Genomic DNA, 24,373 nt, shown 5'->3' with positions numbered 1-24,373 from the left:
CCGCCGCAGGGTGAGGCAGAGCCCGTTCCACGCCGGGCTGTTCCCCCGTCCCGGGGGTAGGCGCCAGCCCGCCCGCCGTGCCTGTGACCGGAGGGGCGGCGGGACCCGCGCGGGCCGCTGGGGGGCGCGCGGGGAGGCGACTGCCGGCCGTTAACGGCGGCGCCCCGGAGGAGAGGCGAAGGTGGGGCTAGGGGAGGGGCACGTGACCCGAGTTAGGCGGGGCGCCCGGCACGACCGCCTCGTTCTGGGCGGGGCCGCGCCCCGCCCCTTCCGGCTGGCGCTGCCGGAATCGGCGGGGTGGGGGCGGCCGGGACCGGGACGCCGCTGCTGCCTACCCTCGCCTCCCGCCGCCGTTCCCCCCGCCCCTCTCCTCCTCCCTCCCCTCATGGCGGTGGAGCGCGCGGGCACCGGCCCCTCCCGCCGCCGCCCGCTCCGGCTTCCCCCTTCCCCCTCTCCTCCTCTTTGTCCGCGCGCGGCGGCGGCGGCGGCGGCTGCGGGGCCCGTCCCGGCGGGGGTGTGAGGGGCCGTGGCCGCAGGTAACCGGGAAGGGGCGGGCGGGCGGGCCCGGCTGAGGGGCGGGGGCGGTGGAGCCGGCCGGCCCCTCGGGGGGCGGGGTGAGGAGGGGAGGTGGCGGGTGGGGGCGCTCGGGGCGGTGCCTGTGGGTGCCTCCCCGCCCCCGGCGCCGGGATGGGCCCTACCACCGGCCTCCGGGGCGGCTCCGGCTGTTCCGGCGGCTGCCCGATGCCGCCTGGGGAGCGCCGGGGCCCGGGTACCGCCCGCCCTCCCCCTGAGCCGCGCCCGGCCCTCGCCGTCGGGCGCCGCGGGTGAGGAGCGGGCGGCCGTGGGGGGCGAGCCCGGCTGCCTCCCGGCGGGCGGCGGCTCCGGGCGCTGAGCCGGGTGCGGGGGGCCGGGGGGACCCTCGCCGCCTTGGTTTCTCCGCGGTGGGAAGCTCTCTGTGGTTTGGACTCGGAAGGCCAAGATTAAAACAAGAAAATACGGATGTTTGTCAGGTTCTCTAAGCGGACGGGAGCGGCGAGTTAGGGTAGCTAGTTCTGCCGGAGCTCCAGAGCCGTTGTACTGCTTAGTGGAGTGTGGCTGGTGTTAATCAGGGAGCTACGCCGGCCTGTCTTCGGTTTGGCTCAGGGTTGAGTTTAGCTGAGGCTGAGGGCTGTGCGGCTTGGTTCCAGATCAGCAGAACTTCAGAGCCCCGCCAGTGCTTTAGTTTGAGGTGGAAAAAAATAACTTTAGCTTTGCGTTGCAGTTCAGAGCGACGATATGTGTTCTTTCTTACGCTGTGAAGGTACAAGCTGAGTCTGACTCTTAAGTACCTGGGATTTTTTCTGATCTGTTTCCCAACCGGTCAACTTTCTCTGTTTTCCAGCAACATCTTCAACGTTATTTTTAATTAAAACATAGTAAAGGTAAGTCATCCTGGCTCTTCCTGAATGCTTTTGATGTGCTTCATTGTATAGTTAAGATTTTCCCCCGAAAGGTAACAAGTTCATTGATAAGAAATTATTGCGTAAGCTTTCACCAGTATCGTATTTACAATTCAATGTCACACCAGTTCTGCTTTCACTAAAGTTATTAATTCTCGGGGTAAAATCCTGGTAAATAGCAGGTTATAACAGATCAGCAGTTACAGCAACGGACTAATGTCTAAATTCAACTTTAACTGATTGAGTTATCTTAAATTTGGAACTGCCCATCTTAAATACTAAAGGTAGAACTTCAGTGAACCGTGCTGGTGACTTATCCTACTGAGAGTGGAGCTAGTGTACCAGGTATAGCAAAGACAAAGCAAGTCATGTCATCTGCTCTTATCTTGAATTTATTTTGATGGACTTCTAGGAAATACAGTCAATATAGTTTCAGCTCTAAAGCATGGTCCGTGGTTCGCATTCATTAATGAATAGTACTCTGTTTTAGTGAAGACACTTTCTAGTTTTTTGTGAAAATGCTTTAACTGAAGGTCATTCTTTTTATAGAAGAGAGCTACTACAAATAGTAAATACAAAGAATAAGATTTACAAAAGTTTTTTTGTAGTGGCATTTTTCTTGTTTTCTCCCAGTTTCTTAAAATGGAACACTTGCTGCTCTTGCTTTATTAATAGCAATTTGCTGTAAAGGGTAAGTTTTCCCACAGTTTAACTAAAACTTCTAAAATAGGCAACTTTAGAAATGTTAACATACTATTTTCTTTCCGAGTACTTGTGTTAGTGCCTCTAACATTGTTACATTTATGCATGTATATAACATCTTTATAAACAAATATTTTTTTTAACCTTGCCTGCGTAATATGTAAATCGTTATAAGCTTGCAGTATCTTTTAACTTTGACAAAGCTGGAAAACAGTGTCTGTACTGGGGCAGATTTACAGTGCAAAATTGAAGGTACTCTTTACTAAATTATGCAGAATCTTTGGGTACTGTATGTGTGCATTTTGGCCTTTTAAAAATGCATATGACTAAGTTTTGCTCCAGCAGCTCTTTTATCTTAATGCTATATTATATCTGTCCTTTCAATGTTCTCTCTATACCTGTGTTTAAAAGATATGTTCATGAGTGGACAGAATATAACTGAGGAAGAGTTGGATTACGGAGTAGGGTATATTTTGGGAATTTTGTTAGTCTTACTGGGAATATTTCTGTGTTCGTACTCCCTGCTGCACCGGAGTTCATACTGAACTTCACCATACTGAAGTCAATAATTAAAACTTCATATTAGTTTTTGTAATAAAAGTGCTTAAGTTACAGAACAAAACTGAAAGGACTGGGATAGTATTTCAGTTCAACTTTAGTATGTCAGCTTCTAAAGAATAGCTTAGATTGCAAATCAGTTTCTTTGATTAGTGAAGTGCAAAGGAAAGGGTTGAAATAACTGTAACACTTCAGGTGAGACATACCTAAGGAAGATAAAATTTAAAATCACACTACTTTGTTATTCATGTGTTTTAAAAACAAAAATCCTGTCCCTTTGTAAAGCACAGATGGGACAACGTACAGTCGTATGTGTCATGCATGAAAATGAAATTAACTTGAAATGATAGAAGTCATTTTTTTAGTTGAATTCTGAAAACGCCAATTAATATAATTTTTAACTTATATTTTGGAAAACTAACACTGAAATATTTAAGAAGTGAGTGCCTCTGGATTTTGGAACAAAATTGGTATGCTTAATGAGCCTTCGAAAGGCTCACCACTGAACATTTGAACTTTTGTTGTTAGGGAGTGTTTCTGTTTACTGGTTTAAGCCTGTGGAATGGAAGAAGGGAACACATAATAGTCAATGTGACACATAATAGTGTGTATTTGTTGAAAGCAACTTGTTGATTTAACCCCTTTTTCTTTTATGGAAAGCTTTATGGCTGGGAGGGCATTAAGTAGATGCTCTATTTCAATGTTAGAAACATAAAACTTCTCCCAAGCTCTTGTAAATAAGTAGAGTTGAAAACACAGAACAGATCAAAAGATGCTGAATGGCTGTACCTGGAGTAACTATTACTAATATCTTGTCAAAACAGACCTTTGTTTAAAAATGGTTCCATGTGAGTCATGTCTGATTCTTGTGCTGTTTAATATTAGTGATCTGGCTGAAAGGACAAAGAAATAGTTAACGGTATCGAGCAGGGAAGGGTTGCGAGTATGTCAACTCAGGTGAATATTTTCAGGAAATATTTCTGAAAAAAAGAGATGCTTTTTATAGGAGTAAATGGAATTTGTTGCACCCAGACAGGAATCATTTGCTGTATGAATACAGTTAAGAGTAGTTCTGTAGAAAAAAATTTAGAGGTTATGCTAATAGAGAAGTTGAAGATGAGTCAACAGTAGATGACTGTTCATGAAAGGCTAAGAAAACCACCCATTCGTATGTGAAAAGAAGCATAGTCTTCCACTGTATTGGAGAAGTAATAATAACTCAGATAAAATGCTGTATGTGGCTTTGGAAGTTTCACTTCATAAAAAGAAAAATTAAAAAAGTGGGCTATTGGGAAAGGACCAAGAAGGTGGCACAGCAGGAAGTGCCAAGCACCTAACCTGCAGAGTAATGTTAAGAAGTGGGTGCAAAGACAAAGGGAGTTGCAACTTTTCCAAGTCCGGAGTGGACAAGCATAACGGGCTTTGGTAATCAAAGTGAAGGCCTAGGTGAAGGTCATTAGATAATGAGAGTTCCTAACAGCATCAAAGCATGGCTGCAGTGTTCGCGAAGCTTCCTTCGAAGTACTTCCTGGGACAATCTTGGCTGAATTGTCTGTAAAATATGTATGTATTGTATGTAAAATATAACGTAAAATATTATTTCATCTCATGACGCCACTTTTAGGGTTTCTGAACGTTTAGAGAGCTTGTTACAGTAAATCTGTAACATCTTCTGAGTGCTGCGTATGTGCAGCTTTTGGGAGAAAAGGACTTTTGAGCAAAGAGACAAAGAAGTGTTACCTTGTGTTTTAGACCGGAGAGTCTGTATCTTGTCAGCATTTGTGATACTACTTGGTTACATCTTAAAAATAAGCAAACAAACTTTGTGGCTCATCTAGACTTGCTTATGTCCCATAGTATTTTTTCAGTAAGCTTTTTCTCCATCTCTCCCTGTCTGATAACCTTCAAACTCAGAATATGTTCCTTGTGTTGTCTGTCACTGTACTGTTGCACACTTGAGACTTATTACTCATGATACTGGATGATCCACAGGCATTTCATAGATGGGTGGTTCTTTGAGGCATTGTAAATGTTTTGCTTCTGTGGATAGGAAAGTCTCATCCCCTCATTACATCTCTGAAATCAGAGCAGCAAACTAATATTCCTCCGTGAACCTGCTAGTCTTGGATGGATGAAATACCCTGTGTTAAACACAGCTTTGAAGTTGATTAAAGAACCTTTGCAGAACAACACCAAACACAACTAAAACTGCTGCCAGCTTTGTTTAACTCCTACATTTTCTATTTTTTATTTCCTGTTTATAACTTAGTAGTGGATGCTGGAATGGGACAGCTTTGCCATGTCCCAAAGCTGAAACATGAGATGAGTATTTATTCCAGAAACCACTCATTTCATGGAATTTTTTTTCCTTATTTCCAAAGATCATAATTTTTCTTGATGATATTTATGAGGATGCATTAGTTCCTCTTTTTTTACTAAGTCTTAGGGTTAGAATTAAACCCTTGATTTCCTGAAGCGTAAAACTTCCTGTGCCTGCTAGTGCTTTCACTTTGCGGCAATACGTGTCAGTTCTACACATGCAAATTACATCTGCGCTGTGTGCAGAGTCAACCAAATATCTTCAGAAAGAAGATTATGTGTGGCTGTGTGGCAGAAATGGTCATTAAATGTTGACATCTGTATAAACCTTAGGTGGAAGTATGGCAGTCCAGCCCAAGCAGAAATGGAACTGGGCGTGTCTGTGAGGACAAATATACTTAACATGGAGAGCGACCAGTAGTTTATGTGAAGAATTGGTTAAGATTTGAATCGTTTGCAAGATTAACAAAGTGGTTGACGGGGAATTGAAAACTCTTTAATGTATTTGGGACATGAGGGAGGGTAGAACTACTAGTTTTGAAGTGTAGCATCCTTAGGGTGTTTTTAAGTCTAAATTCAGAAAATTACCTCTTAGCTCGCAAGTTGTCCTCATTATTCTGCAATCAGATTCTTCCTCTACTCTGAAGAAAAGCAGCCTATGCTTCTTCCCTTGTCTCTGAAATGCAGTGGGTGGAAGATGTCAAAATGGGGCTAACTGATGCTTTTTACCTCTGTCAGAAATGTTTTCATGTAGATAAAGCTATGCAAGCTGGGGGTGTGTGTGTGTAATTTTGCCAGTATGCTGAGTTCTGTTGTAGTAAAAAACTACACTAGTAAAAATACTCCCATTAGTAATATAACTAGAGTAACAACTGTTGAAAACATGGGTAGAGTAGAAAAGCTCAGCAAAAGCAGCCCCCCTCCCCCAGGGGATGCTATACCTGTATCACACTTTACACCAGCTGGAGCTAAAACAGCACTCTTAGCTTGGTTACCTGGAGTGACTTACAACTGCTAGAAAAGATGTTAGAGAGAACAGTCGCAAAAGTGTCTCGATGGCTTTTCCTTGCATTAAAAAATACCTTTATTCTTCAGGAGACTGAAAGTCTTGCTTTGAATTCACAGCTGGATAACTATTTGATGCAGCTAGTGAGGTGGCTTGTTCTGGTCTGTCTCCTGCACAGAGGATTTGTCTTTTTTGGTTTTGTTTGATAGGTGATTTTGTATCATGTGAGAATCTACTTCAGTTTATTTTTAAAAGTTGCTAGAAAATGAAAGCAGACCCTTGCTGTTCATTTACTTATTTTTTTCCTACAAAATAAGATACTAAAAAAATTATATGCAGGGATTAAGGGAAGAGGATTTGAGAATTTTGAACTGTGGATCTTGTAACATTTTGAATAGTGCCATGCTGAGTGCTGGTTAAATGGGACTGTTTTCCTATACTTTTTCACAGCCTAACTGGTTGCAAGTAAGAGGGTCTGTGTTCAGTTTTAATGTTAACCTACCTGTAGCTCTGCTAGGTTTTTCCTAGGGGTGTAGCAAATTAATCAAAGTCGGAAGCCAGAACGTACAGGGAAAGATAGTTTTGGAAGAAAACAGGTTTTGAAGAAACAGGTGCAGGAATCAGAACTGTGAACTGGCATGGCAGACTGGAATGTGATTTCATCTAGTCATGGGCTTCCAGTGGGTGCGTCCGTATCTGCCTGGGCATGAAAGAGGGTGCTCAATATAGTATTCCTGCTTGAGAAAGCTGCTGTTGTATCTCAGCATTAAAGCTGTGGAATTCAGATTTCGATAAGCACTGAAATGGAAACATTTTATTCCTTCCTCTTCTTTCACCCTTTTTACTTTTAAATGAAAAGCTTGTTAATGCAACTTATGTCATACGCCGTGCTTCTGAGTATCTGGAAAATAATTGCTTAGGGAAGTAAACGCTAGTCTTGACACATCTATGATTGGTGTTCCTAGGAAGTAAACACCTATAGATAAACCAATTTTTTCTTCCTTTAGAACAGTTCCCTGTACTGCCATAATTATCAGTTGTCTTGAAATCAAACCCTAAAAACAGTTTTCATTTCCCTTCATACTACAGAGAGGGTAATCACCTTGAAAGTACTTTGAGCTGTTTTTTTGTTCTTCAGTTTAAAGGTTATGTGTAGAGATGCCTTAAATTCAAAATCTTGTGTCAGATGTAATCCAGGATATCCTCATTGCAGCTTGTAACAGGAGAAAAGATGCACTGAAATAGATTTTCTTGTTAAACTGGAGGTTGAATCTGCAAAATCTTGATGTCTAGCCTAAAAATTGCTATCTTCTGCGAAGCTGTTTTTCAAGGTCTTACCTAACTAAATATGGAGTCTTAGCAGGCTAGGTGAAAGCTTTTAAACTGTGAACTCATAACAGTTACTGTAGCTAAGCTGAAAAGATGCTTCATGTAGGTATGGGAACCTCTTTGTAAAATATATCAATAAACAGATGCCTTATTTCTTGTTCCAGATTTCCCTGTTCGTTAGAGGCTAAATGCTTGTGCATACATCTCAAGCTTGTTTGTGTTGAAGAAATTACTCTATGATTAAATACCCATTCTAGCCTTCTCTTTCCTTTTTTTTTTTTTTTTTTCTAGTGAGTTTATATGGAAGAAATGCTGTGGCTGTTCTCAACCTCTCTTACAAACTGATTTCAGTGTAAGTAATTGTTTGATCAGTATTGTCAATTACATGGTGTGCCAGACATAGATCTGCCTGCTTAATGAAAAGAACAGTAAATCACGCATCTTTAAGTTTTCCTTAAATTTTTTCAAAGAACTTTTGTTTGTTTGGGTTTCAGTTTTTATATGGCAGGTCAGAAGCCTTTCCTTCTGTGTGTTCAGACTTGTTACTTACTCAGCCATGGTTCAAGCTTACACATGCTTCAAAGATTGCCCCTTTTTTTTGTTTTTGTTTTAAAGGCTCGTAGCAGAGACCATTCACAGGAGAACCAGTCACATGAGCTGTTGAGGATTTTCCTCTACAGCATGTAGTCCTACCAGTTTAATTCTGATGTGTTTATTTTGTTCAGGTTTCAGTGTTGCATCATCTTGCGTTGAGTAACAGAAGTTCTGCTGTTCATTGGTCAAGGTGACAGTCTTCAGTAGTTTACGAGATGAGCCAAACTCGTGGGAGATATGACTTCTGTATTGGTCTGGTGTTGGCTATGAGTTCCAGCATTTTCATTGGAGGAAGTTTCATCCTGAAAAAGAAAGGCCTTCTCCGGTTAGCTAGGAAAGGTTCCATGAGAGCAGGTAAATACATGTTGAAGAAACTTGGTGACATTTAGGTTTTGCTGTTTAACAGGAGATTGCTAAACATATGATCTTGTTTTGACTGTTTTTGTTTGTTACAGGTATATGAAACTGAAAACATATAGATGATATGGTTTTTTGCCTGGTGTCAGATAGATGTAACTCTGGGATACATGCTATTTAATTTGCATGTAATGCCCTCTTGGGACATTTGTTGAACATTCCTTTACATGTCAGTTAAATCTGAATTGTACTTGCAAATTGAACTTGGAACCAGTACTAGTCACTACATCTGTGCTCCTGAATGAATGAGGTTAGGAGAGTGTTAACTGTGTTTGACTGTCAGGAGACTGTCTTAGAAAAACTAAAAATCACATGTAATGATCATGTGTAACAAATAGTGACCCTCAACGGTTCATACTGGAACCAGTACTAGTTAATATCTTCACTAACGACAAAGTTAGTGGGATCACACACACTCTCAGCAAGTTTGTAGGTAACACCAGGCTGAGCGGTGCAGCTGATTCACTAGAGGGAAGGGATGCCATCCAGAGGGACCTGGACAAGCTGGAGAGGCGGGCCTGTGCGAACATCATGAAGTTCAAAAAGGCCAAGTGCAAGGTCCTGCACCCGGGTTGGGGCAACCCCCGGTGTCAGGACAGGCTGGGGGATGAAGGGATTGAGAGCAGCCCTGCGGAGAAGGGCTCAGGGGTACTGGTGGGTGAAAAATTGGATGTGACCTGGCAATGTGCGCTCACAGCCCAGAAAGTCAGTTGTACCCTGAGCTGCATCAAAAGCAGCGTGGCCAGCAGGTTGAGGGAGGTGATTCTGCCCCTCTGCTCTGCTATGGTGAGTCCCCACCTGCAGAGCTGTGTCCAGCTCTGGAGGCCTCAGTACAAGAAAGACATGGACCTGTTGGAGTGGGTCCAGAGGAGGCCACAAAAATGACCAGGGGCTGGAGCACCTCTCCTATGAGGACAGGCTGAGAGAGCTGGGGTTGTTCAGCCTGGAGAAGGCTGCAGGCAGACCTTATTGTGGCCTTCCAGTACTTAAGGGGGGCTTATAAGAAAGATGGAAGAGACTTTTTGTCAGGGCCTGTAGTGACAGGGCAAGGGGTAATGGTTTTAAACTGAAAGAGGGTAGATTTAGTTAGGATGGTTGCAGCATCCTCAGATGATTCAGAGGGTTGAATCTATATTTTTAATTCAGAACCTGTCATCTCTGCTTCTAAAAGATCTTGAGATTCATAAATCATGCGCCTTGGTTTGGAATGGGAAAGTGTGACTGCATTTCATGGGTTTGTACACGTAACCAACCACATAAGCCACGTATTATTTCCGTTCTCATAAGAGAGACAAAGCTTGGCTTTTCATGTCATTACAATGAGTTGAAAGAAGTGTTTCTCAGGGTAATACAGATATGGTCATCAGTGCCACTTCTAATACAAAAGAAATAACTAGTTTTCAAAGTAGGCTGTAGGAGGTGTATGCACATCAGAAATTTGAAGACTTTATTTCAACCCTTCTAACTGTAAAGCCTAAGTATCAAAAGATTGCCCATGTTTTTAAGGGCATGGGCTGCAAAAATTATTTTGGTGATGTTATCAGTGATGAGGCTTCCTGTTTGTTGATGTGTGTTTTTAATGGAGTAGCAAATGTTCTTTCAATTTTAGGTCAAGGTGGTCATGCATATCTTAAGGAGTGGCTGTGGTGGGCTGGACTTCTTTCAAGTAAGTATCAAAAATACATTCAAGTAAGTATGAAAAATATAATCTGCATTATATAAGTAAATACGTCACAGGTGGCAGCAATGGTTACAAAAACGGAGCGAGACGCAGATTCTGCAATGTGTGGTCATGCTATCTGGTGATATGATGGGTGCATCTCTAATGATTTTAATATAGCTTCTCTCACATCAGACGTTCTTTAATTACTTTAACTGCCCCCTTTGGGCAGTGGAGCTAGGCAGACGTTGGTCTTCCTGTAGCTCTTTGCTAGTTATATGCATTCTGGTTTTCATCTTAGCAGAGAAGTGCTTAGATATATCGATTCTTTAGAGGGAAGCATATTTTGGGATGATGTCTATTTTCTGAACTCTTTTTTGGTTTTGCATTGTTTAAACTCTCCACTTACTGGCTGTGTTTGGGTAACTATGGCTTAACATATGCCTCGCCCTGTATCCTGCTATTGCGGATTTCTCCATGTGGAAGTTCGTGACTCAGGTTGGCAGGCTGAGGAGCTACAACACAGGCACCAAAATAAACCACCTTCTAATTTGGCTGAATTAATTTTAATACCTGTTGTAGTCCCTCAGCATGTTTCTAAAATATAATAGTGGGGGTGGAGGGGGATGTTCTGCTAGTACTGTTAGCCAAACACTACAATTAGAGGTTTCCATTGTTCCCCTACTGCATGTTTGTGTCTACAAGGACACTTGCACTGATTCACAGGTTTGTTGTGTAAGACAGCCTAACTCCTTTTTTTTTTTTTTTTTAATTATTATTACTCTGCAGTGGGAGCTGGCGAAGTAGCTAACTTTGCTGCCTATGCTTTTGCACCAGCTACGTTAGTGACTCCTTTAGGAGCTCTCAGTGTTCTTGTAAGGTAAGACATGCTAACAGAAAGCAGTGTGATTTCAGAGAGAAGTAAAATATTTTAGAAATATGTCACTGAAATATGCTGTAATAAATGTGGTTTGTTCTTAACAATAGATAACGAGTGCGTATAAACATCAGGAGTAACTTTAAGTTTCTCCAAACGTGAAGTGACCATGCCATAAAAGGGTTCTAGCAATGCAGCTACACCTCGATCTGTGAAAAGCTATCTTCTGCATGGCAAAAACACGTATACAACAGAGTAGTATTTTCATGTTAAATAAAGATTTTAGTCTTCTAAAAATTATTTTTACAAGTGCTTAGATACAGAGTTTTTTGGGAGGCAGCATAAGAAAGGGATTCTAGGGAGACAGGCCAAATACTCGCAGGTAGTTCTGTCCATAGCAAGTGTCTTGAGACAGGAAATCAACTATGTAGCTGTGACCTGTACAGTCAAAGCAACCTGTAAGTCGATGAGTAAAGGAATGAGATATTACTAATTCTGTGTTTGCTCGTGCATTTTTTTTCTTATTAGTGCCATTCTGTCATCCTTCTTTTTAAATGAAAAACTTAATCTACATGGAAAAATAGGGTGTTTGCTAAGCATACTGGGATCAACTGTGATGGTAATTCACGCTCCACAAGAGGAGGAAGTAGAAACTTTGAATGAAATGTCCCACAAGCTAGGTGATCCAGGTAAGCAAAATACTGGCTTGATTTGTACGCAGCCAGTCACTTCTTTGTTGTAGTTTCATTAGTTCCAGCTTTCAAGTTCCAGGAAGATAGCCCGTGTCTGCTTCATGTTGTCCAAATTAAGTAGAGATCTGAATTCTGTGACAGAATTCCATCACAGGCAGCTCTGCATGATGTCAGTGAAGTTGTCTGGCCTTGAACAGAGTGTCTTGATGCGAACCACTGAGACGACAGTTTATAAAAAATGCACAACTTCTGTAGATTTTAATAGAAGAGTGTCAGTCTGTAAGTCCAACTCTGAGCTATCCTTAAAATGAAAAAGTAGGTGCTTGGTAAGTGTCTGCTGAGAAGTGTCATCTTGGAGACTAGCTGCTATGCGTACGTGGAAGATGAGGCGCTTTCAAATACCCATCTGTGAAATACTGCATATGCCAAGACAATTCCCGTTATAAACACAAGGAAAGAGCCAGCACAGATTAAAAAGCTGATCTGAAGGAACGACCTGATTATTGGAAATCTGCCAGTGAATGTAGCACCCTGCCAAAGTGTACCTCCCTAAAGAGCCTTCAGACACAAGCCTGTATCGAGTGGCATCTACACCTCAGTGAGTCTGTGTGTAAGGCAATTTAGCAATCCGAGCCTACAGTCACCTTGCTGACAGACTGCTAAAGGTCGTACAACATGCCCGAGTTTCATTCTTTGTTTTAGCTAGCTTACAAGTTCTTTTACCTTTGTTGGAGGAGTAATGAGAAACATGCTGACCTCTTCTGTTTAAGCTGAGCTGATCGCAGTGTCGCCGAGTGTTTTCTCGGTACCTCTAAGATGCTTCTGACGGTGTACATAAATAACAAGATAATTTTTTTTCCCCCCAACCACAGGTTTTGTGGTCTTCGCAACTCTTGTTGTCATTGTGTCTTTAATTCTAATATTTGTGGTGGGACCTCGCCACGGACAGACCAACATTCTCGTGTACATAACAATTTGCTCTGTAATTGGAGCGTTATCAGTCTCCTGTGTAAAAGGTTTGGGCATCACTATAAAGGAACTTTTTGCAGGAAAACCAGTGCTGAAACATCCCTTGTCTTGGATTCTGCTGCTAAGCCTTATTGTCTGTGTGAGCACGCAGATCAACTATTTAAACAGGGCTCTGGATATATTCAACACTTCGATAGTGACTCCAATATATTACGTAATCTTTACAACATCTGTTTTAACTTGTTCTGCCATCCTCTTCAAGGAATGGCAACACATGGCGGCTGACGACATTATTGGCACCTTCAGTGGCTTCCTGACCATTATTGTGGGGATCTTTTTATTGCATGCCTTCAAAGATGTTAATTTCACCCTAGCAAATCTGCCCCTCTCTTTGCGGAAAGATGACAGAGCAGCAAATGGTACTTTGCTGAGCACGTTCGACTGCATTAATCACGATGAAGAAAGTTCTGCCTGTGAAATACAATCCACTGAGAGCCTCTCGGCCAGGAGAAATGGAAGTCTGTCAGCCTTCTGAAAATACCTACGTGGTACTTACTTAAGGAAAGAACAATTCTGGAACTCTCTTTTCGGCTGTGAAATGTCTGAGCTTGTCTAGAAACTCATGCCCTTTTTTAACAGTATATATAGACAATCGTTAATTTTTAAGTTTGATTAGTTTGGATAAAGAACACTGAAGGGGTTTTTATTTGCCTTATTTTTACTTTAAAAAATACTAAAATGACCTCAGACCATGGTTGTGTTGGCTTAAGTTATGTGTAAATACTTTCATTTCATTCTTCTGTTTTAAGATGTATTGCACTAATGACAATTTTATCAAAAATAAATCGCTTTATTTCTGCATTGGTGGTAAAAAGATTGCAGTGACCCTGAATCCTTTGTGCTTGGGCCCTGGCTGAACGCTGAGTGACTGTAAAGGAGCTGCAGTAAGTACTCTTGTCCCAGTTTGTAAAAGGGGAAAGGGAAAGCTACAACCAAGCCAGGCTAATCCTTTGAAAACAAACTTGCAGGATTTACATCAAAAAGCCCCAGCCTTACCCAATCGGAGAAACTGGTTGACAGCAACAACGAGGCAGGAGCTTCTGCCCTGCTCGGGCAGGTGAGGGGGGAGCTCCTGCGGTGCCACCTCGTGCAGGAGGAAGGATTTGAGTTGTTAATAGTAACCAAAAAAGCTACTCCCCTTCTGTGGGAGAGGTCGGCTTCTGTTTGCTAGGCCATGCTGCCCTGGCTCTGTAGAGCTGCTCTGTGGCTTTGATGTAACAGCTTGAACTCACAGAATTGCAGTTTTGTTTGCAGTAACACAGTTACTGGCTGGGACACTAAGTTTAAAAACAAACAAAAAAAGCTAAAAAACGGAACATGTCATTGCTTAAAAAGGGGCGGGGAAGGTAGGCGCTGGTTTAAGTTCATGAAGGCAAAAAATAAAAAAATCAGTGATATTGTTATAACAACACTTCTAATGTAGATGTGAAGCTTCGAAATTACTTGGGACAGAGAGTACTAATTACTGCTGTGTCAGTTTTTGTGCTTACTGTTAGAAGAGTACAGCTTAAGATCACCACCAGGACACACAACCAGCTCCCACCTGGGAAACTAACTCTGGTGCCTTCCTCTGTGTGTCCTACGTGCAGGAGGGGGCCATGCTGTCAAGCAACAAAAACGTTCTTTAAATTCTGGGTGAAGAATGGGATTTGAACTTTTACCTAATTTTACAGGACAGCCTGTCAGCAGTGCTCAGTCAGGGAACCGGGTCCCTCCGTGCTTACGCAATGAAGGGCAGAGTAAGGGGGAGTGGCAGGGAAGAAGCCAAACTGCTGAGGCATCACTGAAGCCCTGGCTGCTGCGCTTAGTACCAAAGCACCAGCCTAACCAAAGAGCAGGCTACGATGTCATACAGTGGCGTCTGTTACTTTATGTTTTGGCCTCCAGCCCCACTGTTTTGGATGAGAGAGAGAATTTAAAATGAAGCCGTTATGCCTTTTGTGCACCTTGCTCGACCTTTCCTGTTAGGTAGGAGGAGCACTTATACCAGGTGAAGCGGTTTTAACTCACTTAAAGCCTAATATCCTGAAAAAATGAAGAAAATAGTAAGTTACCTTTAAAAAAGAGAAATAAACATCTTGTAGGACTAATATCTGAACTATCTTAAACCCATACTAACAAAAGGGAAAGAAAGAAAAAGATCTTCAAGTCTGTATTAACGTTTTAAGAGGTTAGAGACCAAGTTGCTTGCTGGTGCCAGTTAACTGGCAAGAATTAGAATTTACTTTAACATAACATCATGGTGTGAATAAAATATTTCTTAAACAACAATCCCAGGCTTTATTAATTAACCATTTCTGCACCACAGCACCAAGCCAAAGCCTCAAGTGTGTAAGACTTATCCCTAAACCAGTGATCATCTCAACAAATTCAGTCGTTCATTTCCTTAATTGAAGGCTGAAGCACAGGCAAATATGTGGTTGGCTAGAAATCATCTTTGCAGAGTGCCGTGAAGGACTAAAAAACCAAAACACCAACCTGTTTTCTAAAGAAAACTGCGGGTTAAGCGTCTTGTGCTTTGTTACACCAGCTCATTGCAGGATTTCTTTTACAACTGTTACCTGCGTCCACCTCCCCAGCACAGGGCAGCCTCGTGTGTGCTCTCACCACAACAGATGCTGCCCAGAGCGTCAGCTCTAGAGCACAGATGTCCTGGGAAAACCTGGGGTAGTGGAAATTTGCTTATAGATGGCCCAGTTAATTTCTTTCCTCAAAATGCAGTTCCCTGCCACCCCAGCACCTACACGTTCGTCATCTGCATACCTCCTCCGTCAGATGCTCACTTCTACCTGTTACTGGACTTGATTCTGTTGCTGTGAAACATCTGAAAAGAGCTGTGCAGGAGAAAAGCTGGGCTGTAACCTAACCTTGAACTAGTAAGAAGGAAGGGAGAAAACCGATTCTCAAAGGGAGGATTCTTGGTTTCACACTAAGGGTTAGAAACATCAACCAAATAACATCTCCAGAAATCCACATCCTGGGCAGTTATCCATCTGCGTCTGTTCCAGCCGTCTTACCTCACGGTTGTTTTGGGAAGAGACTTTTGGGTTGATCCTAACAGCTGGCTGGCTGTCCAACACCACTGCAAAGCCCCGTTAGGACCTTGCAGTAAACAAGCAGGAGTTACTACTTTTGGCTCAACACATTGCTTGAAAACTCAAGTTTTACAATTGCAAAGTTTTACAAACAATTTTACTGATGCAGTGTGTGCATAATACAAGTAAGTGTAATTAAACAAATACTTTCAATAAGTAGATCATGATTAACACCATTAGAGCTTATGTACTGGGATAGATTACACTCGATCACTCTATTCAAGATTCTTGTAAACAAGAGTCCCTTGTCATCTGTAAATGTGTATTTTGGTACACAGGTATGTATCTCCAACCAAAATATAAACTGTGTTAGACACTCTCAGCAGGAAAAAGTAAACAGTCCCCATTCTAATCAAACTGCTGCCTTTTAAAAAGATCAGAATTCTATCAGTCACCTCCATGTTAAATAACTTTGAAACAATCACCTTAATTAGCCTTCATTTCCATAATTACTGATCTCAGAGAATAGTTTTGCAAAGAGGAAAGAATCAACTGACTAGAAAAATTATTCACAAAGCACCAGCAGTGTCTGTTTCATTTTGTTTTAATAAAGGCTAATTAAGCCATTAATGCTCTAATACAAACAATTAGTAATTGATTTCTAAAAATTTTTCTCTACAGAACCCAGTTGCGTATCCTCCACAGCTATTAGTTTGACAGCTTCAGGGGGAAATTATGCCAGTCCAGTCTGAAATGGCCACCTCAGTACAGGAATGCAAAGAGATTTCAAAAGTCTTTTACAGTTGCAGCTTTTTAATCAAAGTGTATAAAATTTTAGTCTAGAAAAATAAGTATAGATTGTATACAGTTACTGTGCTTGGAGACTGAAGAGGACAGCGCACCACTTAAGGGGCACAGGCATACTGAAAAATGCCAGTGAAAGTATTCCTTAAAACTGTTGGTGGGTTTTGTGGTTTGTTTGGGGTTCCCCCCCCATACTTTTAGCCTAAATCAGTGCAAAAAGTATCGGTAGGTGGGAAGTCTAGTTGCTGGCAAGGGACTGATGAATAGGTGGCTGGAAGCACCGCACGTGTTCCACGGGTGTGCTCTCTCCATCGCCGGATTTCAAATACTTGTCCAAAATAGCAATTATTTCATCATTCAGAATCTGGAACTTGCGAATTCTCTCAACCATTTTCTTCAAAGGCTGCAAACATCAGAAAACCAGACACACCGGAATTAGCTGTGGAGGTAAAAAGCCTTAGACGCAAAAGCAGGGATGCTGTTACCTCGCCTCTCCCAGCAACGTCACGAATGTTTCCCTTCCACTGCTAATGCAGTGAAAATCCAAGGTGCATCTTGGTTTTTGACAGTGCTGCTTTTTGTACAAAAAAGGGCAATTGACAGCAGCCTCGTCATAATCTGAATGCACGTACATGAGATGGAAAGCATTAAGAAAATCCCACATATTCAGGAAATCAGAATTCTCACTGACCAGCCTTCAAACTCCAGTACTAATGCCTTAATCTTTTGTTCCCAAAAGCACCGGTGCCCTCATTTTCAGCATTTCATTCTAAAAAGCGATTGCTACATCTACACTGCATCCGAGTAGAAACAGCTCTGATTTATTGTCGTCTTTATTACTGCAGCGAAGACAGAACAGATGTTTTCAACTCACCACATTCTTTATAACCTCGTCTTTGCCATCATGCTTTTGGACTTTCAACAGGTGGTAGCAGAAATCCAACACGTCGAAGCGACGCTGCTGCCCCAAAAGCACGATGATCATACAGCCAGCCCAGTGCAAGCCGTCTCCAAAGCACTGCCTGAAACAGGAAACACACTGCGTAAAGCATGTTTCACCTAAATCTTCAGGAACATGTCCACGAGAAATGCTCAGTAATCTGATGTTTTACTAAACTACATACATATAACTCCAGAATATGTTATCCATTAATCTAGAAAATACTGCAGAATCTCTAGTAAATTAAGCTCCCTTTCCAGACACCATGAGCGATGCAAATGGATGCTTAACAAAAACGCGCCCGCCCCCCTGCCCCACCATTTTACACAACACAGAGTTACTTCAAAAACATTTACTCCCCATTAGACTCCAAAGGAAACAACAATTTCAAAGAAAACAGATTGGGAATTCAACACCGCTCTGCTCCTTGGGGCTGCAGGCAAGAAAGGAAGCAAACATCCTATGCTGTTGCCTCTGTAGTTACTCAGTGAAAAGCAGGTTACAGCTCAAGGGTTTTGAAAAACAAGGGTATTATCTAAATTAACAAAACCAAGAACTACAGTTAACTTGTTATCCATGTTAACTTCCATGTGCTGTTTCTTGCTCTTAATCCAGAGAACATAACTTGTTAGAAATACGTGCACCCCTGTTCAGCTATTTTAAGTTCAGTGTCCGTAGGGGTGCGTGCTAGGGGCTGTTTGTCATGGGATCATTCGTTTTACAGTGGCAATACTTAAAATAGAGGGTTACTTTTGTTAAAGATACAATAATATCTGTGTTCATGGATTATGAGCCCCTCCCAGCGACTGCAGCACGCTCCCTTGTTTTCGCACTACGCTCTCGCAGACGGGCAAACAACCGCCTCCATTCTAGGCCCCCGCTGCCAGTCACGGGGAGGACAAGCGCGGCGCTGTTGCCCGCAGGCAGACCGCCGGCAGCTGGCGGTACGTACTCCACAGTGAACTCGTGCGTTCCCACGGGGATGCAGTAGACGAACTGCATCGCGCTCCAGAGGCGATGGAATTCCACGCACTCGTCCACGTGCATCACCCCATTGCTGGGCAGGGGCCCGCGCCAGATGGGATCGTCCAGGAAGGAGCGGATCCTCGTCAGGATAACCTCAAACATGGACAGGCCGCAGCAGAGGCGTTCTTTGGTCAGCAAGTCCCCTTCCCTTGCAATTGCGATTTGCTGAAGTGGAGAGAAAGAAAAGTGCAAAATCCTGGTAAAAGCCAATTGACCACAAGACTTTAAAATAAAAAAAAAAAACAACAAACAACCAACACGACCACATTTTTCAGTTTCACTTAGATTATTCTAGGAGATATTTCTCCTGACTTTAAGTGAGGTCAGGGGCCGCTAACCTGGGGTTCTGTTCAGTGAAAAAAATAAAATTCAGAGAGAATCTTAAAAGCCTTTTCAAGCAGACAGGCCTGAAAGTAAGTAACGCTAACTGCAGTAATGCTGATCCTGGACTAGCCCCAGGGAAATGTAAAGAATTCTTTGCCTGAATGGAGGCAGAAAGCAAAACCAGGGAGTTCAGTGCTCTGCTGCTAGTACGGGCAGTAGCTCACGCCTGTGCCCTTCTGCAAACCTCCCTCAGCTGCTGCTGTTAGAGACGGGAACGCTCCAAAGACAGCACAGACAAAACCCATAAATGGCAGCGCTGGTGAGGGCTTGTCCCAGCTTGTGCCATCACACTGAGAGCTCTCCCCTACAGCCCAACAGCACCTACCAAGCTGCAGCAGGTATGATAACAGCAGTCTGAAGCCTGCTTCAGAGCACTCTGCTCTTAGTTTCTACTGTTCACATCTCAATCACTTGTAAACTGCTATGGTTAGCAGGGAATTAACGTGCCCCTCGCTGAGAGACAAGAAAATAGAGCTGAAGCTGCAAAGGCAGTTCAAGAATGTTCTTTTTGGAAATTGTGTTTCCAGGAAAGCTCAACTCTGCTCATTTTCCAAGAGTTTCTAATTACCTGGCTAAGAAAGTAGTAAATTGTTTTAAAATAATTTATACATGCACAAAAAAAACAATTGTTTTTTGCACTAGGACCTCCCAGGCTGGCCCTTCCAGGGTATCACAGAGCAACATACGCACAAATCAGCATTTTCCCCAAAACATATCAATTCCACCCCAGTCTCAAATGTTTTTAATTCCTGAGCTTTAACAGCTTTACCAACTCCATGGATCTGAAAAAACACTCCTGTTGTGTGAACAAGGTGGATGTGCCGGTTGAAGGTCGGACACAGCTATCGGCATGCATGAAAGGACAGGCTTTGTCGTGCTCAGAAGTGTCTTGGAATTGCTTCCGACGCAAATGAGGGAGATTACCTGGGGTGTTCCTAGTCTTTCAATGAGAGGAACCAAATGTAGTGGAGCGTATTTTGATTCTAGCCTCTTCATTTTAGCATCGAGTCTTTCACCCTCTGAAAGAGGAGAAAAAAAAGAAAAAAGAGAACCCCTTCATTTAATTGGTAGCTGACATAATTTTATATATTAAAAATAAGCACGAAAATTCTTATTTTTACACAATCTTTATTCAGTGTAGTAGAAAACTGGGTAAGCTATTTTTATCGGTCTACATAGTCGGTTTATCTTCAATGTGCTTTTAGAAAAATATATATTTCTATTTTAAAATGTTGCATTGTACGTACAAACAAAAAGAAACCAAGGATTTGTAGTAGAAGGCCAACTATAAGGCTTTATTATGCTTCTGTTGCCACTAATGTATTTGACTCCCACTTGTACTAAACCAACTAAATTGTCCTTATTGTACGTAAAATGCTTGACTCTAGAAGGTGGAGTATAACGAGGGTGGAATTCTGTGTATAACAAGGCTTAAAAAAAGCAATTGGCATCCCCTCATCACTGGCAAGTAGGAAATGTTCTCCGGCAAATGGGAAAATGCTGTTTACAATGGTCTGGTTAGTTTTATGCAGAGGTGCAAGTAGCTACGGTGAGTCTGGAAACATTCCGCAAGATTTTTAGCTGACGGGATTTCTCTGAGCAGAACAAATCAGCTGCTCTGTCAGCGAGAAAGAGAAAGGAAAGGAGAGAGGGGAGCAACACGGAAAGAAGCAAAGCGGGGGGGGAAGCTCAGTTTCTGATGATGAAGGATGAGGAAAGCAGGTACGAGAGGAAGCAATCCTACAAACATCCACTGCTGCGTGCCCAGCTTAGTAAAAGGCACGTGAAAAGCCTACTGGGACCAGGGACCGCTTGTATTTACTTACTCTGCTGATAGACTTTCTATACCCTGTACAATCAAGTCTGTCTCATTTAATTGACAATCACATAAGCTAAACAGCACCTTCAGAAAAGCCTCTCGCCATATCCACATGGAGCGGTAATACTGCCCTGGGTATCCACCCAGGATCCATTCCCTGCCATGGCATTCCTCCTCTTCCTCTGTAAGTTACACTGAGCCTTGCTAAGAAGCATGTATTTTTTCAGCCAGGCAAACAGGCCTGAACCTGTTACGCCTGTCCTGTAATTAACAGCAGTGTTGTAAATGATGGCTGGGGACGGTCACTGAAACCACAGCAGCAGGCAAGACAAGTGGAAAGCATTACCCAAGGAAGGTGTTTTCACTTAGCCGATACCTTTGACGTGAACTCTGGGCAGGATATTTTGGAACGGCGCCGCGTGCAACAGGTCACACACTTCCTCTAGGGACTGGAACAAAAGGAAACGAGAGTCATTTAGGACCGAAGAATCAGCAAACCACACCAGACCCCAAAACAGGCTTCCAAAAGCATGCCGATGATGTCGCAGAAACACCAGAGGGCAGCCAGCCTCCGCTGCCACCGCACGGAGCCGCTCGAGCCTTCGCGCTCCTCACGGGATCGCTCCCAAAGACAATGTGGTTTCACCGGGTTGTCTTGGATTCCCAAATAAACTCCAGCAGCTCTCCTCCCACCCTCAGCTGGCAGTTCGTAAAGGACAGGGTATTTATTAAAAAGACTAATGCAGAATGAGTAATTTCAGTGTGAAAGCGGCAGACGGCTCCTGCGCAGATGAACAGAGGGGTGAAGAAGATGACTCACTCCTTGGTTATTTTTACCAATGCTATTCCCACAACCTGTTATCATGGTGGGAGCATCTCCCCGCTAGGCTGGCTGAGACACACGGCAGCAGCAGTGGACCACCTCTCAGGAAGCATTTGACATCTTTAGGGGCGGGGCAAAGGAAGACAGATGTCTCCTGGTTCTTGGCCGCTCTATGGACATGCGGAGAAAATGCAGAGATGACCAGAAGCAGACGCATGACTTTGCTAAGCCCCTCTGTTCATTTTTGGAGCACAGGCCCTGCTCATTTGTAGTCCCTCAGCGCTAGTATTAGCAGATAATGTTCATCAGCCATACCCTCAGCAAGGTCAGGGTACCAGGCCTCACATGCCTTTCCAAGGTCTAATTCCTTGATGTCAACACCACGAAAATGCATGTGTGAGGCAGCCAAGATGAACAAGACCCACCCACTGGCAGAAACGCGCTACAGACCTGCATTTTGCACCGGGGTAAAGTCTTGTTTAGCTATGATAGATGACCACAGTGAAAAAATACTGAACTATATGACAGGAGCACCACTGAGAGCAAAAACAAGAGGAGAGGCAGCGAGCAGGAGTGTATTACGAGGAAGCGTCACCAAGGTAGCGTCCCAAAGAAGGTTCCTCCAACGCCAGTGGCACTTTGACGCACCCTCAAGCAGTGAGGGTGCTCGCCTGCCTGGCCTTTCACCACGTAACCTGTTAGCCTGAATCCAATGCAATCCAATTGCTCATTTTGTTTCAGCTATCTCATTACTGAATACGGGTTTGCTGCATGTCACTTGGCTTTACAGTTACTCTCCAGGGATCCTCTAACACCATGAACAGTGCTCTGAGGAACAGCATGTCTTTGTTACCTTATCTAACATCAACAGCCTTAATACATCCTAGAGGAGTCTCTTTGTGCAACGGCAGGCCCCCATACAGCTTGCTGAGGAAATGATGTAGCTGGTTTGCAGTCAGCAAAGGTGTCTACATGGCGGGCAGACCAGCCTCAGCGGCAGCATGTGCTTGCACAGTGGGGGCAGAGCACCCCATTTGCACAGGCAGGGGAGAGACTCCCCACCCAAGTTCCGAAGGCACAAAGGAGGTAAAGAAAGGGAAGGCAGCACACCTGTTGCTTTTCTGGCCTGTTAGCAATGCCCACCTTTCCCTCTGTTATCACCCAACAGCGTGAAGACAAAGAAATAACACGTCTGGCCATTTTGTTTGAACAGCAGATTATACAACGTGAAAGAAGAGTGGGAAAAGAGAAGGAGGGCTAAGGACAAAGAGCAATTGTAGCACTGTGCCCTCAGCAGTGGGCAGCTTCGCATGCTGAAAGGTAGAGGCTAGGCATATGGGAAGCAGCTGAAAGACTGGACATGTTTCACAGCTTCATTCAAACAAGGACAGATGAATGCCTGGTGGAGCGGGCACCACTGTCAGCCATGCTAGCAGCAAGAAGGATGTCCAAGAAGTCCATGTTAACTTTGCGATGTTTCAGATGGCAACAGGAGTGACAAACAGGGAAGAAAAATAACTGTACCAGAGGCACAACTCATTGACATAAAGAGAGCAGCCACCCTGTGACCGACTGCAGGAATACTATATTTGATCATAATTTATGATGAAGGTCATAATATCCGATCGTCGGGTACCATACACGAGGCAATGTCTCTCACCCAGCACAGTCAGGCATCACTGCTATCTTTCAGACATTAAAGCCCTGCAAGACTGTAAGAGATGAGAGCAAGAAACCGTTTCTACCCATCTGCCCATCAGCAACAGCAAACTTGCAGATCTCAACCTTGTTATTTATGACGTTAGTAACAAAATTTGAGAGTACATTTTGAGAGACAGATGGGTTTTCAGCTAGCACAGCAGGCGCCTACCAGACTCTGTTCAATGAGGAGGCAAAACAGGACAGCATTTCCCACTTCCCGCAAATTCTGGAAGCAGACAGTCTTCAGTTCTGCATATTCAACGATGTCCTTCAACTGATGGTGAAAAAACTCCAAGATACCTGAAATCAAGAGAGAAGCATAAAAATTAAATCCCAGGAGCCAGAACGAAATCTAATGATGATCACACAGGCACACCTGTTACCTTGGGAATGCAGACAAAAGATTCTGGTCATGTGGATAAGAGTCATATGGAGCAGGACTAATTTTTCTTTCTGCCTCAAGAGCCCTCCAATTTTCTAACCAATTTGCCTATTCAAAGCTTGCACTGAATGTGCATGAATACACTGTATCAGAGCACAGCTAGCCAAGGGTGCAGGTTTATAGTTCTCTCTCTATGTAGCAGCACGTGAGATTTATCTCCAGACATGCAGCCTAGAAACTGAAAGGAGCAGTATTTAAATACATTAAAAATCAGAGGTTATGAAGTGTTAAGCCAGTGGTATGTTAACCTTTTTAACTGGATAAATCATGCAAAATGGAGTGCCTAGCTTCTCGCTCCTAGAAAAGGGAGCCAGTGTAAGAGGTAAGAAAATAATTTCCAGGGCAGGAAGAGAGACTAGGGCTCTCATCTGCTACTAGTCCTGTTCCAGCCTCTGTCCCCACCCTGCCGCACCACCCGACACGACTGTTATTTTCAAGGATGACAGAGCCAGCAAGGAGCAGAGCGCTAAAGATACAGGGAGCTGGGGTGGTGTCAGGCTACGACTCTGACAGTGCCACAGACAGCCAGAGGTGATCTGCAACCTCACAAAACAATTAAATAGAGAAATCACAAGTCAAGCTCTGCGGTACATCAGATCCTGCTGACAAGCACAGTCAGAACATTGTTTCTGTCAAAGTTTTGCCAAAAGCTGTTAAAAAGCAGCTAAATGATGAATTTAATAACCACATAATTTACATAAACATATGCTTTTTCCACCAAATCTCTCCCAAACAATGCTGACGCTTAAGGTGCTGGTGGATTTCCAGCTCCTTCCC

General features: G+C 43.4%; 2 protein-coding genes across 12 annotated transcripts in view; one reads left to right on the top strand and one right to left on the bottom strand.

Annotated features, from left to right (window-relative positions):
- The first annotated feature begins 266 nt into the window (after positions 1 to 266).
- On the top strand, positions 267 to 13,438 carry NIPA2 (NIPA magnesium transporter 2). 9 transcript variants are annotated; one of them, XM_064438189.1, is made up of 9 exons: positions 674 to 824; positions 1,262 to 1,300; positions 1,382 to 1,421; positions 7,645 to 7,705; positions 8,079 to 8,301; positions 9,974 to 10,030; positions 10,814 to 10,904; positions 11,430 to 11,590; positions 12,466 to 13,438. In XM_064438189.1, exons 5-9 carry the CDS (start codon positions 8,163 to 8,165, stop codon positions 13,095 to 13,097), a joined length of 1,080 nt encoding a protein of 359 aa, XP_064294259.1. In that variant the 5' UTR covers positions 674 to 824; positions 1,262 to 1,300; positions 1,382 to 1,421; positions 7,645 to 7,705; positions 8,079 to 8,162; the 3' UTR covers positions 13,098 to 13,438. The 9 variants fall into 9 exon arrangements, with proteins under 9 accessions (XP_064294250.1, XP_064294290.1, XP_064294269.1 ...); XM_064438180.1 differs by lacking the exons at positions 674 to 824; positions 1,262 to 1,300 and adding an exon at positions 267 to 536; XM_064438164.1 differs by lacking the exon at positions 1,262 to 1,300.
- Positions 13,439 to 16,243: 2,805 nt separating this feature from the next.
- The window catches only part of CYFIP1 (cytoplasmic FMR1 interacting protein 1), a 77,970-nt gene continuing 69,840 nt past the window's right edge, over positions 16,244 to 24,373 (bottom strand). For all 3 annotated transcript variants that reach the window (XM_064438151.1, XM_064438141.1, XM_064438132.1), the window contains 6 exons: positions 23,324 to 23,454; positions 21,007 to 21,079; positions 19,736 to 19,830; positions 18,354 to 18,592; positions 17,336 to 17,483; positions 16,244 to 16,864 (listed from right to left, as the gene is read on the bottom strand). In XM_064438151.1, the coding sequence (XP_064294221.1) occupies positions 16,700 to 16,864; positions 17,336 to 17,483; positions 18,354 to 18,592; positions 19,736 to 19,830; positions 21,007 to 21,079; positions 23,324 to 23,454 (851 nt within the window). In that variant the 3' untranslated portion in view covers positions 16,244 to 16,699. The remainder of the gene's footprint in view (positions 16,865 to 17,335; positions 17,484 to 18,353; positions 18,593 to 19,735; positions 19,831 to 21,006; positions 21,080 to 23,323; positions 23,455 to 24,373) is intronic.

Source organism: Phalacrocorax carbo, chromosome 1 (genome assembly GCF_963921805.1).
Source record: "Phalacrocorax carbo chromosome 1, bPhaCar2.1, whole genome shotgun sequence".
Classification (NCBI taxonomy): domain Eukaryota; kingdom Metazoa; phylum Chordata; class Aves; order Suliformes; family Phalacrocoracidae; genus Phalacrocorax; species Phalacrocorax carbo.
This window is presented reverse-complemented; position numbering and strand designations above follow the sequence as displayed.